Genomic DNA, 14760 nt, shown 5'->3' on the forward strand with positions numbered 1-14760 from the left:
AGTGAATCTCCTTCTTTATTAATATTTTGGTAGTTAGAATATTTAAAAAAATGTTTACCACCTTCTAAATAAGATTATTGTACCTGTTCTGAGCTCATTCAAACCAGCAATAAAAGCCTGTTGCTCCGGCGATGCGGTTCTGGTGCTTGTGTGTCTCACTCAACATAACAGTAACATGACTAAAAACATTGTGACCAGTATAGAATGCCACATTTAATCTATGTCTTTAAATGAGTCTTCTGAATGCCTTATATTTAACTGTCATTTTTATGATTGAAAATGCTTCATTAAGGCAAAAAAATATGCTAAAATATTTGGACTGATATATTTTGGAAAAAAAAATGAGGCCGCAAAATTTGAGACAGGAAGTGGTGAGGGATTACTGTACAAGTAAGGCTTTTAGAGGTAACCAGATAGAGCTGTTATCTGAGCAAGTTTTTTTAAGAGAAGACCAACAAGGTAATTAAGTATTAAATATTATATGAAGGGATATACATTTTGGAAATACGGGCCATTCTTTTATTAAAAATAATATACAGTCAGAAATCCCACCGTTTTTAATGTTTAATGCTAAAGGCGGTTCGTCCCACTGTTTGATGGTACTTGAACGCACCTTTTTACGTTGTCCCATGTTGCACAGCTACTTCCGTGTATTTTTTACCCTTTTTCTTTCACTTCATATTTGATGCCAAATGCTGATACTATGTTGGAATGCATAAAGGTAAGAGCTGATGAACAAATGGAATACTAATGTGCATATTTGTGGTACACGACCTCTCTGAAAAACGAAGTCCAGGCTAGTGGATGGTCGTTCTTTATTCATGTAGTGCTTTTAATTTGATGTTGTTCCTGTCATAGTTTGGTACAATCCATAATAAATAAGACAAATTACACATATATTGTACTGATGTGTTGAAAATGTTTCGCGGTGACGAGCTAGCTAGCGCGCTAGCTAGCTAGCATTGGCACTGACACTAGCCTCTAGCGATGGAAGTTTCGTCTCTTTGTAGAGAGCCGCTTCTTTTGGCTCCCAAAGTAAATATATTGACAGTATGTGTATTGTGTAAAACGAATCACCAATGTAAAGTTTATTAAATTTAACTATGTAAACATCAATGAACAACTACCAAATGTAGTATTCTAATACAAAGACCCACGCAAACCGACTCGTAATCGTCCTTTCAAAGAGCCGGCTCTTAGAACCGAATCGTTTTCGACGGAGACACCACTCCTGTTATCGGCTATGCTAGCAACTAGCAACTCCTAGCCTACATTTTAGCTAGCAGTTCGAAGCAACAACACAAAAATGTGTTGTTTAAAAAAAAACACTAATTAGTTGGGACACTCGTATGCCAAGGGAATACTTTATAAAGTGTACCAGTAACTTTTCTTTTTTTCGCTGACCATTCAAAATACCCTTTTCTTTCTGACCAAATGAAGTGTCATTATCTGTAATGTGAAAATATCTCATAATTCTTTCATTGTTAGCCATCAACAAATCAACACACGTCATACAAATAACACTGTAGAAATTATTGGGAAAAACTCAGGCCATGTTTCATGTATTGGTGCTAAAAAAAAAAAACAAACACTAGACAATTATAGTGATGCTGACAAGTCCGTGCAATGACAACGTGTGACTGTGGAGGGGGTTGCCATGCCAACCGCTTTGCTATAAATCTATGTGGTTGTTGCAAGGGGTGCTGGGAGTGCTGAGAATTGGGAACAAATTCAACCTCAACATTATTTTTAAAATGCTAATCAATTAAATAATTATAATTAAAAATAGCCCGAAGACAGCTGGGATAGGCTCCTGCACCCTTATGAGGATAAGCGGTAGAAAATTAATAAGTGAATGAATTAAAATACTTGTGCAGCCAAATTTGGAGAATTCTATAAAAATATAAAAAAATAATATAATAAAAAATATATAATTAAATATATATTAATTATTATGTTATATATAAAATTAATATTAATATTTTATATTTAATATTTTATGTATGAATTAATATATAAATTTATAAACGTATACATTTATATAATAAAAAAATAATTGATTAAAAGTTCTTACTGTGACCTTTTAAAACAGGTTCAAATTATAATTCAAAGCCCAATTAATATTACTACAAATGTACTTTTATTTATTGCATACTGTGTAGCTAATAAATTATTTAGTTATTGTATTGCAGCAATGTGGTTATTTCAATTGTTAGATGTTGATTGTTGTGTGTATATTATTCATTGCTTTACTATTCATTCAGTTATTTACAGTATTTTGTGAATATTTATATTGTGGTTGAGATTTTTTTTTTTTTTTTTTTAGTTTTTTTGCAATTTATATGCAATCTCCCAAATGAAATAAATAACATTTTGGAAGCTTCCGGCATTGAACGCTCTCTTGTGGTCAGCAAGTCGCAGTAGGTAATATTTTCTAGTTGCTTGTCAGCATTTAGGTCGTATAAAACTGTCAATCAAAGACAATGACATGACGTGATTGTCAACACGTTTATTTGAAAAAGAAGGCACAAACATAATTCCGACCTTCCAATGAGAGTCAAGCTCAAGTAAAGCAAACATGATGTGAAGGAGCTCTTACACATTTTTCCATGCAGCAGAACCTGTTTATGTCGACGCCCCCTCGCACTTATTGACTCACGTGGAAAGCAGCCATTTTGCTTGCGTATTTCACTTGTGACTTTGGCCTGACCCATAACGAGAACGAATGATCATAAAGTTAATTGACATCATATGATGTTTTTGTACACTTATCTAACAGTCGTTTCATTGTTTGGTTACAATAAAGCAGTGGTCTCAAACACGTGGCCCGCGGGCCAAATGTGGCACGCAGGATGCTAGTTTGAGGCCCCCCGCCTTGCCCGCGCAAGTTTGATATGGATGCTGTACGGTATCATGTACCCAGAAAAAATTATTAAGTTTGATAAATGTTCATGTTAAAGGTTAAATAACTGTTAATAGTTATCCTCCCTATCCGTGTGGAAGTGGTAAGTTTTTGGCTATTTAAGTTGAAAGGAAATAACTTGAAGGCTTACCATTTAGGTCGCTAGCTGTCTAGTTTGCGAGTTAGCATGTGTCTCGAGACCCTACAGTTGCGCAATATGTTGTAAATAAAAAGTATAAATGTGACTATAGTCGTGTTTTGTCATGTGTACAGGGCTCTAATAATGCTTTGTTCATTTTAATCGGAAAAAAATAATTTATCTACCCACAAACTATATGTGGTTTCTTAAGTTTTTATTATTTGCCGTTTTATTATTATTATTATATTTATTTATTACTGATTGATTTTCTTTATTCTTGATTTATTTATTTTTTTGTAGAAAAATAAAAAGTAAGATATTTGAGAACAGTGGAATGTTTTATCAGAGCTTTTATTGTAGAAAATTGGAACCAAAGCAAAGTTTTTTTAATTTTTTTGTTTTTAATAAATGCATTTTTTTTGTTTTTTTTTTTTTTGGGAAAACCTGATGCGGCCCAGTCTCACCCAGACCCGAAATTGAGTTTGAGACCCCTGCAATAAAGCTTTTGTACATGTGCAAATCTGGCTAACCGTTAATAAAAACTGAAATTTTGTTGTTTGAATTACTTGGCACTGAACAGGAAGTGACTGTGCACATTTAACTTAATGCAGTGTAACTTACTTTTTACGAAAATAAAGGCGTTAATTGACTTTTTTTCATGGGAATGAACCCTTAGGTTCTCAAATGTGATGTCGACAAAAGCGGGACAGGAAGTAGACATAAACAGGTCCAACGTAACGAACGTAACGAAGCTGCCCAGTCCACAACATGCTCCATTTCCTGTTCTAATACTCCTCCCCCTCTTCGTCATCCTCCAATGAGTCGACGCCCACTTCTTCGTAGTCCTTCTCCAGGGCGGCCATGTCTTCTCTGGCCTCGGAGAACTCCCCTTCCTCCATGCCTTCCCCGACGTACCAGTGCACAAACGCCCTCTTGGCGTACATCAGGTCAAATTTGTGGTCCAGTCGGGCCCAGGCTTCAGCGATGGCGGTGGTGTTGCTCAGCATGCACACGGCCCTCTGGACCTTGGCAAGGTCTCCACCGGGAACCACAGTGGGCGGCTGGTAGTTGATTCCCACCTTGAAGCCGGTGGGACACCAGTCCACAAACTGAATGGAGCGTTTTGTTTTGATGTTGCTGATGGCGACGTTGACGTCTTTGGGCACGACGTCGCCGCGGTACAGGAGACAGCACGCCATGTACTTGCCGTGGCGAGGGTCGCATTTCACCATCTGATTAGCCGGCTCGAAACAGGCGTTGGTGATCTCCGCAACGGTGAGCTGCTCATGGTACGCTTTCTCCGCCGAGATAACGGGCGCGTATGTCGCCAGGGGGAAGTGGATACGCGGGTAGGGCACCAAGTTGGTCTGGAACTCCGTCAGATCCACGTTCAAGGCACCGTCGAAACGCAGCGACGCCGTGATCGAAGAGACAATTTGACTTATGAGTCGGTTCAGGTTGGTGTACGACGGACGTTCGATGTCTAGGTTCCTGCGGCATATATCATAGATGGCCTCGTTGTCCACCATGAAGGCGCAGTCGGAGTGCTCCAGTGTGGTGTGCGTGGTCAGGATGGAGTTGTAAGGCTCCACAACGGCGGTGGAGACCTGAGGAGCCGGATAGATAGCGAACTCCAGTTTGGACTTTTTGCCAAAGTCAACAGAGAGACGCTCCATCAGAAGAGACGTGAAACCGGAACCGGTTCCTCCTCCAAAGGAGTGGAAGACCAGGAACCCTTGGAGACCGGTGCACTGGTCAGACTGAAAGAAGATACATTAGCGGTTCATTGATGGACTTAAGTTATCGTTGAGAAGATCAACGTGGACTATCGCGGTTCCAACGGACAGTACGGACAATATCGCCAAAAATTTCGAGAAAACCTCACCAGTTTGCGGATCCTGTTGAGCACAGAGTCAATGTGCTCCTTCCCAACAGTGTAGTGACCCCGAGCGTAGTTGTTGGCGGCATCCTCCTTTCCGGAGATGAGCTGTTCCGGATGGAAGAGTTGACGATACGTACCCGTTCGGACCTCATCTGGAAGGGGTGGGGGGGGGGCATTGAAGGATCAAAGAAGTCAGTACAGTAGAAACAGTTCAAGGTGACATTGGCTGACATACTAACTCCTTATTTCTAAAATGACAAATACTTCAACTTGCTGATATAGTTCATCTTCAAACAGCTAAAATAATGCATAAGGCTAAAAATAACCAATTAGCTAAAAATGTCATCCAATACTTCTCTACAAGAGAGGAGAAATATGATTGTTAAACAATTTAATTTTTTTAATTTAATTTTATACAATTAAATAAAATAAAATACATTTAATTTAATTTGATATTAATTTTATTCTAATTTAATTGTATTTATTTTATTTTATTTTATTTTATTTTATTTTATTTTATTTTATTTTATTTTATTTTATTTTATTTTATTTTATTAAATTAAATTAAATTAAATTAAATTAAATTAAATTAAATTAAATTAAATTAAATTAAATTAAATTACAATAAACCTCGGTACAAGGTGCATTATTAAAAATTAAAATAAAATAAAATTAATATCAAATTAAATTAAATGTATTTTATTTTATTTAATTGTATTAAATTAAATTAAATTAAATTAAATTAATTTAATAAAATAAAATAAAAGTTCGTAAAATAAAATGAAAGTTCATAAAATATGATAAAAAAACTTCAATTATTATATTATATTAGGAAAGCAGGAAGTGAACAAATGTAACAGTTACTGATTATAAAAGTACCAGATGGAGGGGTAGGATTTAAATAAAATTAAATAAAATTAAATAAAATTAAATAAAATTAAAACTTCAATTATTAGGAAAGCAGGAGGTGAACAAATGTAACAGTCACTGATTGCTACTGATGGATAAAATAAAAGTTCATAAAATAAAATGAAAGTTCATAAAATAAAATAAAATATAATAAAAAAAACTTCTATTATTATATTAGGAAAGCAGGAAGTGAACAAATGTAACAGTTACTTTAATTCAATTTAATTGTATTTTATTTTATTTTATTTTATTTTATTTTATTTTATTTTATTTTATTTTATTTTATTTTATTTTATTTTATTAAATTAAATTAAATTAAATTACAATAAACCTCGGTACAAGGTGCATTATTAAAAATTAAAATAAAATAAAATTAATATCAAATTAAATTAAATGTATTTTATTTTATTTAATTGTATTAAATTAAATTAAATTAAATTAAATTAAATTAAATTAAATTAAATTAAATTAAATTAAATTAAATTAAATTAAATTAAATTAAATTAAATTAAATTAAATTAAATTAAATTAAATTAAATTAAATTAAATTAAATTAAATTACAATAAACCTCAGTACAAGGTGCATTATTAAAAAAAACAAAAAAAAAACTCAAACTGTATTATGGAAAGCATTAAAACCATTTAAAAAATTACAAAAATTAAAAAAAATTAAAAACATTTTTTTAATTAAAAAAATAAAATAAAAATTATATTAGAAAGGCAGGAAGTGAACAAATGTAACAGTTAGTGATTGTAAAAGTACCAGATGGAGGGGTAGGATTTAATAAGCTTTGCTTCTTCCTACTCCTTTTGGACATGTGGAACTGGGAACTGATTATGGGATGCATTCAATTGTAATCTGATGCATGTTCAAATGAAATAAAACTCCTGGACCTTGGCCACCTTGTGGGAGGGCAGAACCTCTGAAAACACCTTCCTGATCCCAACCTGTGGCAGACACACACCTGGACCCGGAGCTGAACCCTCAGTTATGTACCCAGTTATAAAATAAAATAAAATAAAATAAAATAAAATAATTAGGAAAGCAGGAAGTGAACAAATGTAACAGTTACTGATTGCTACTGATGGATACAATAAAATAAAAGTTCATAAAATAAAATAAAGTAAAATAAAATAAAATAATTAGGAAAGCAGGAAGTGAACAAATGTAACAGTTACTGATTGCTACTGATGGATAAAATAAAATAAAAGTTCGTAAAATAAAATGAAAGTTCATAAAATAAAATAAAATATAATAAAAAAAACTTTGATTATTATATTATATTATATTAGGAAAGCAGGAAGTGAACAAATGTAACAGTTACTGATTATAAAAGTACCAGATGGAGGGGTAGGATTTAAATAAAATTAAATTAAATTAAATAAAATTAAATAAAATTAAAACTTCAATTATTAGGAAAGCAGGACGTGAACAAATGTAACAGTCACTGATTGCTACTGATGGATAAAATAAAATAAAAGTTCATAAAATAAAATAAAGTAAAATAAAATAATTAGGAAAGCAGGAAGTGAACAAATGTAACAGTTACTGAATGCTACTGATGGATAAAATAAAAGTTCATAAAATAAAATGAAAGTTCATAAAATAAAATAAAATATAATAAAAAAAACTTCTATTATTATATTATATTAGGAAAGCAGGAAGTGAACAAATGTAACAGTTACTGATTATAAAAGTACCAGATGGAGGGGTAGGATTTAAATAAAATTAAATAAAATTAAATAAAATTAAATAAAATTAAATAAAATTAAAACTTCAATTATTAGGAAAGCAGGACGTGAACAAATGTAACAATCACTGATTGCTACTGATGGATAAAATAAAATAAAATAAAAGTTCATAAAATAAAATAAAGTAAAATAAAATAAAATAATTAGGAAAGCAGGAAGTGAACAAATGTAACAGTTACTGAATGCTACTGATGGATAAAATAAAAGTTCATAAAATAAAATGAAAGTTCATAAAATAAAATAAAATATAATAAAAAAAACTTCTATTATTATATTATGTTAGGAAAGCAGGAAGTGAACAAATGTAACAGTTACTGATTATAAAAGTACCAGATGGAGGGGTAGGATTTAAATAAAATTAAATAAAATTAAATAAAATTAAATAAAATTAAATACAATTAAAACGTCAATTATTAGGAAAGCAGGGCGTGAACAAATGTAACAGTTACTGATTGCTACTGATGGATAAAATAAAATAAAAGTTCATAAAATAAAATAAAGTAAAATAAAATAAAATAATTAGGAAAGCAGGAAGTGAACAAATGTAACAGTTACTGATTGCTACTGATGGATAAAATAAAAGTTCATAAAATAAAATGAAAGTTCATAAAATAAAATAAAATATAATAAAAAAACTTCTATTATTATATTATATTAGGAAAGCAGGAAGGGAACAAATGTAACAGTTACTGATTGTAAAAGTACCAGATGGAGGGGTAGGATTTAAATGAAATTAAATTAAATTAAATTAAATTAAATTAAATTAAATTAAAACTTCAATTATTAGGAAAGCAGGGCGTGAACAAATGTAACAGTTACTGATTGCTACTGATGGATAAAATATGGAGGGGTAGGATTTAATAAGCTTTGCTTCTTCCTACTTCTTTTGGACATGTGGAACTGGGAACTGATTATGGGATGCATTCAATTGTAATCTGATCTGAACATTTGTTTTGGAAAAGGGGGATGAAAGAACGACTGAAAAGGATTTTTGGTGGTACTTTGGCAGTATTTTACGCCAAGAAACTTGTTGGGTTGGTCGACCTCGACTGGTTTGTCAAGATAATCACCCCAACTCACCGATGACCGTAGGTTCCAGGTCTACAAAGATCGCCCGGGGCACATACTTCCCGGTGCCGGTCTCACTGAAGAAGGTCGTGAAGGAATCGTCGTAGCCTCCTGCGGGCTTGGCGGTGGGCATGTGGCCGTCCGGTTGGATGCCGTGCTCCAGGCAGTACAGTTCCCAGCAGGTATTGCCCATTTGGACACCGGCTTGACCGACATGGATGGAGATACATTCGCGCTGTGGGGGGGTGGGGGGGGTGTAGACAACGGAAATATTAATTTCACACAGAAATTAATCACAGATACTAACTAAAACTGCAGTGGATAAATAGTACATTGTTCACTTTACGGCAAGCTGGAACTCGTGGTTCCTTTGACCCTAGACCTGCTGACGAGGTCTGAAGTACTGAAGTAGTCCACACCCTTTTCAAGTATTTCTAAGTTCCTTTTAAATGTTAAGAGCGGGGGCGGAGAAGTGCAGACATGCCGCGATAAAACAAGTTAGGTCTCATCGAAATTTTAGCCCGAAGGGAAAAAAAAACAAATGAAGTATTTTGCAAACAAAGCTAACGTCATACATATACTCGGGTACTTGTACTTGGAGTCAAATATTTCAGTTGCTGGTCACAAACATGTCAACAAAGTATTGTGAGTATTTGGCCACCGTGACCTCATTCTCTCCGAGGGGGAGGGGAGGTGACTCACGGAATATTTGTGTTGTTGTGAAATTCCTGTCTCTCTCTTCTCTCTCTCTTTCCCTGTGCAGATGGTGTCAGGCCCAGAAAAAATGCCCACAATGAAGCTCATTGTGTTTTTCCATGGATGCCGCGAGGCTCTTCGTTGGCTGCCTCGTGTGCGCACGAGCGAAACCTCCAGATAAGTCTTTTTTTTTTTATTATTGTTTTTTTTTTTTTTAATTCTCATACACTGACCTTCAACCCCCTCCTGGCCTCCCAATGGGGGGGTTGCTAAGTATGGTCACAGCAGCCAGCTCAGCTATTTTGAGTGATTCATGCTGCCGTGGCCCCAACCATATGGGCGCCATTATCAACGCGAGTAAAACAACATCCTCAAAATGAAGTACATGAATGTACTTGTACTGTGTTACAACACACAGAGCATGTTGTATGAGCTTCCTGTATGAAAAAAAAAAACAAAAAAACAAGAGGTGGACAATTTGACGTAATTATGGGCCTGCAAGGAAACTGTATTCTTCATACTTTCATACTTTTCTTATTATTCTTATATGTTACCATTGGAAAAACATGGTGGACAGTAGGGGGCGTGTCTCTCACGGCTTGGGGGCGTGGTTAGTATGAGTAAGTGGTTTTGGCGCCACAGGAAGTTCCCTGTTAGCAGTTGAGTTGTAAAGTGAGAGCAGCTAGCGTTTGTTTCTTCAACCTGCTACAGTTAAAATAATAATAATAATAATGATAATAATAATAATTCTTCAACCTGCTTTAAAATAATAATAATAATAATAATATAAATATAAAAAATAATATATAAAATAAAGAAATAATAAATATATAAAATAATAAAAAAAATATAAACAAAAATATAAAAATATACATAATTGTTTTTTGTTTTTTTTTTAATTCTCATACACTGACCTTCAACCCCCTCCTGGCCTCCCAATGGGGGGGTTGCTAAGTATGGTCACAGCAGCCAGCTCAGCTATTTTGAGTGATTCATGCTGCCGTGGCCCCACCATATGGGCGCCATTATCAACGCTAGTAAAACAACATCCTCAAAATGAAGTACATGAATGTACTTGTACTGTGTTACAACACACAGAGCATGTTGTATGAGCTTCCTGTATGAAAAAAAAAAAAAAAAAACAAGAGGTGGACAATTTGACGTAATTATGGGCCTGCAAGGAAACTGTGTTCTTCATACTTTCATACTTTTCTTATTATTCTTATATGTTACCATTGGAAAAACATGGTGGACAGTAGGGGGCGTGTCTCTCACGGCTTGGGGGCGTGGTTAGTATGAGTAAGTGGTTTTGGCGCCACAGGAAGTTCCCTGTTGGCAGTTGAGTCGTAAAGTGAGAGCAGCTAGCGTTTGTTTCTTCAACGTGCTACAGTTAAAATAATAATAATAATAATAATAATAATAATAATAATAATAATAATAATAATAATAATAATAATAATAATAATAATAATAATAATAATAATAATAATTGTATAAAATAAATTAATAAATATTTGAAATAAAAAATATAAATACATAATAAAAATATACATAAGAATAAAATTAAAAATAAAAAATTAAAAATTAAAAATTAAAAATTAAAAATTAAAAATTAAAAATTAAAAATTAAAAATTAAAAATTAAAAATTAAAAATTAAAAAATATATAAATTAAAAAATATATAAATTAAAAAATAAATAATAAAAAATATATAAATGAGAAATATAAATATATAATTAAAATATACATAAAGAACAAAAATGTAATTATATTTTTAAAATATTTGCAAAAATAAACATTTTGATCACAGTAGTATTTATCCAATCCAAATTCGGTGGCGGACAGTAGGGGGCGTGTCTCTCACGGCCTGGGGGCGTGGTTAGTATGAGTAAGTGGTTTGGCGCCAGAGGAAGTTCCCTGTTGGCAGTTGAGTCATAAAGTGAGAGCAGCTAGCATTTGTTTCTTCAACTTGCTTTAAAATAATAATAATAATGTAAATAATAATAATAATATATGAAATAAATACCTAATAAATATATAAAATAATAAATAAAAATATATAAATAAAAAATATAAATATATAATAAAAATATACATAAAGAACAAAAATTTAATTATATTTTTTTAATATTTGCAAAAATAAACATTTTTGAAAACAGTAGTATTTATCCAATACTGATACTACAATATTTGATCTATCTGCCCGCCATACAACATACAATAAAGAGGAAGGAAGTAAGTCCAAAGTAATTTCCCTCCATGTGGCATCCTGAACGGTCCGGAAGGACGTGCCACCAGACCAAACTCCGACCAATCGTTATCTTTTTCGGTCTTTCCCAACACGCCATAAACATTACAACATACTCCCAAGTAGGTCAGATGTTTTTTTGTCTTTGCGGCGCTCCGGCATACTGGGAATTCACTGCTTCATCCGACGGGAAGCACACAACACAAATAGAATACATGAAGGCCTGCAAGAGCCACATCAGCATTCCCGGGAAAGCAGGCCTCCAGCCCCCATATGGAAAGTGTTAACCTTCACCAGAGCTGCAGTCACATGCCACAGCTTTGCTTCCTGTTTGAACGCCTCCAAACCCTGCGGCTAAAGTCGACGTAGTAAACAAACAGAAAGTAACTCACCATTTTGTCGTTTAGCTTGTTTTCCTGTTTGGAAAAAGGAAGTTGCGTCCCGGAATGTCCTCACAGTGCGCCTATAATGAGATCTCTGTGAGTGAAGTCCCATCAGTGTCCCGCGCACACACTTTTATAACCGCCACGGGGGGAGGAGGCAGAGGTGGAGCCAGAGGTTGCGTTTTTTTTCAAAACCTCCATAGTGTGAGACCACTTCCGCACGGCTTTAGTCGCTGCTAAATCTTAAACATACAAACGGATCAGCGCTAACGTCACTAAAACGTCACGCTTCATTCGAAAGTAACAACTTGTTACTCGTTGGAGAAGTCATAGCGGAAGAATACATGCCACGCCCAGTGCAAGAATGCGACGTGTGCCTGGTGGCGGGCGGAAGAAGACAGCGCCACACCTCGCTAATTCATTAAGTGACCCCCCACCCAAAAAAAATGACCCCAAAAGCCGTCACTATGGCGTCCTCTTTTGGTCCCAACTGCTCAACTGTCGCAACCATAATTCATTATAAAGACGATTGAATCCTAAAAAGGGTCATGGATTCTGTGCGCCGTTACAAAGAGATCTGGGTGGGAGGTTAGCGCTCTTTTTATTAGTTTCATTTCATTCTCGTATTTCTTTTATTTATGACTGTGTTTTATATTTTTCATAAGTACTCATAAGTATAATGAATTCATTAAGTTACGACTTACAAAAGGGGTCTCAAACTCAAGGCCCGCGGGATGCTAGTTTGAGGCGCCCGCCTTGATATGAAAGTTTAATTTGTTTAATTTGTTTTTTGATTTGCTTATTTATTTTTCCATCTTATTTTGTGTCGAAAAATAAAAATTAACATTAAACATTTATTTAATAATTTAATAATAAATAAAAATTAATTTGTTAATTTGTTTCACTTGTTTCATTTGTTTTTTTGATTTGCTTATTTATTTTTCCATCTTATTTTGTGTCGAAAAATAAAAATTAACATTAAACATTTATTTAATAATTTAATAATAAATAAAAATTAATTTGTTAATTTGTTTCACTTGTTTCATTTGTTTTTTTTGATTTGCTTATTTATTTTTCCATCTTATTTTGTGTCGAAAAATAAAAATTAACATTAAACATTTATTTAATAATTTAATAATAAATAAAAATTAATTTGTTTCATTTGTTTTTTGATTTGCTTATTTATTTTTCCATCTTATTTTGTGTCGAAAAATAAAAATTAACATTAAACATTTATTTATTAATTTATTAATAATAAAAATTAATTTGTTAATTTGTTTCATTTGTTTTTTGATTTGCTTATTTATTTTTCCATCTTATTTTGTGTAGAAAAATAAAGATTAACATTAAACATTTATTTAATAATTTAATAATAAATAAAAATGTATTTGTTTCATTTGTTTTTTTGATTTGCTTATTTATTTTTCCATCTTATTTTGTGTTGCAAAATAAAAATTAACATTAAACATTTATTTAATAATTTAATAATAAATAAAAATTAATTTGTTAATTGGTTTCATTTGTTTTTTGATTTGCTTATTCATCTTTCCATCTTATTTTGTGTCAAAAAATAAAAATTAACATTAAACATTTATTTATTAATTTATTAATAAATAAAAATTAATTTGTTAATTTGTTTCATTTGTTTTTTGATTTGCTTATTTATTTTTCCATCTTATTTTGTGTCGAAAAATAAAAATTAACATTAAACATTTATTTAATAATTTAATAATAAATAAAAATTTTTTTGTTCATTTGTTTCACTTGTTTCATTTGTTTTTTGATTTGCTTATTTATTTTTCCATCTTATTTTGTGTTGAAAAATAAAAATTAACATTAAACATTTATTTAATAATTTAATAATAAATAAAAAATAATTTATTATAATTTATTATAATTTAATGTTTTATCACAGCTTTTGCAAAGAACCAAAGCACTGAAAAAGTGGAGGGTATAACTATTATATTATATATATTTATTAATATAATTAATATTTATTAATATTGTTATTATATTTTTATTATATTTGTATTACATTTGTATTATATTTTTATTATATTTGTATTTTTTTCTTTATGTATATATATATATATATATATTTATAAGTCATTTATTTATCTTCTCCCGGTTGAGTCGAGAAGGTCTTCATCCCTTTTCTAACAAGTTGCAATAATTGTTGCCGCCACTAGAGAGCGCCAGCGTCCTTGTCTATGAGCCTGACGTGGAAGGATGGGCTCTACTGCAAAGTTTTGGTACTGGTTTAGTGCCGCTGAACCAGTACCAATGTTCCAGTCATTGATTGTTGATTGATCTGGATTATATTTTATTGAAATTGAAATCATGTATTACATAATTGTATAAAACAAACTTATTATTATAAGTATAATTATTAAATTAAAGAAAAAAATATTACATTTATTTATTAAACGTTTTAATTAATAATAATTAACAATAATTAATAATAATTTATTTATTTATTAATAATAATTAATAATAATTTTTTTATTATTATTTACATAATATTATGTAATTAATATAATACATATAATTCAAGTATTACATAATTGTATAAAACAACTTATTATTATAAGTATAATTATTAAATTAAGAAGTATTACATTCATTTATTAAACGTTTTTATTAATAATAATAATTAATGATAATGCATTTATTTAATAATAATAATTAATATTTTTTTTACTATTTACATAGTATTACAAAATGAATATAACACATATAATACAAGTATTGCAATTGTATAAAACAACTTATTATTATAAG

General features: G+C 31.6%; 2 protein-coding genes across 2 annotated transcripts in view; both read right to left on the reverse strand.

Annotated features, from left to right (window-relative positions):
- Positions 1–2494: 2494 nt before the first annotated feature.
- On the reverse strand, positions 2495–12152 carry LOC131104922 (tubulin alpha-1C chain-like). The gene is made up of 4 exons (XM_058052615.2): positions 11989–12152; positions 8665–8887; positions 4927–5075; positions 2495–4801 (listed from the first exon to the last, which is right to left on the reverse strand). Exons 1-4 carry the CDS (start codon positions 11989–11991, stop codon positions 3827–3829), a joined length of 1350 nt encoding a protein of 449 aa, XP_057908598.1. The 5' UTR covers positions 11992–12152; the 3' UTR covers positions 2495–3826.
- The window catches only part of atp7b (ATPase copper transporting beta), a 205825-nt gene continuing 197752 nt past the window's right edge, over positions 6688–14760 (reverse strand). Inside the window, exon 16 of the mRNA XM_078796707.1 lies at positions 6688–6780. Coding sequence (XP_078652833.1) covers positions 6703–6780 — 78 coding nt within the window. The 3' untranslated portion in view covers positions 6688–6702. The remainder of the gene's footprint in view (positions 6781–14760) is intronic.

The sequence above is a fragment of the Doryrhamphus excisus genome, linkage group LG15, assembly GCF_037039965.1.
Source record: "Doryrhamphus excisus strain RoL-2023G ecotype Guam linkage group LG15, RoL_Dexc_Guam_v1.1, whole genome shotgun sequence".
Lineage (NCBI taxonomy): Eukaryota > Metazoa > Chordata > Actinopteri > Syngnathiformes > Syngnathidae > Doryrhamphus > Doryrhamphus excisus.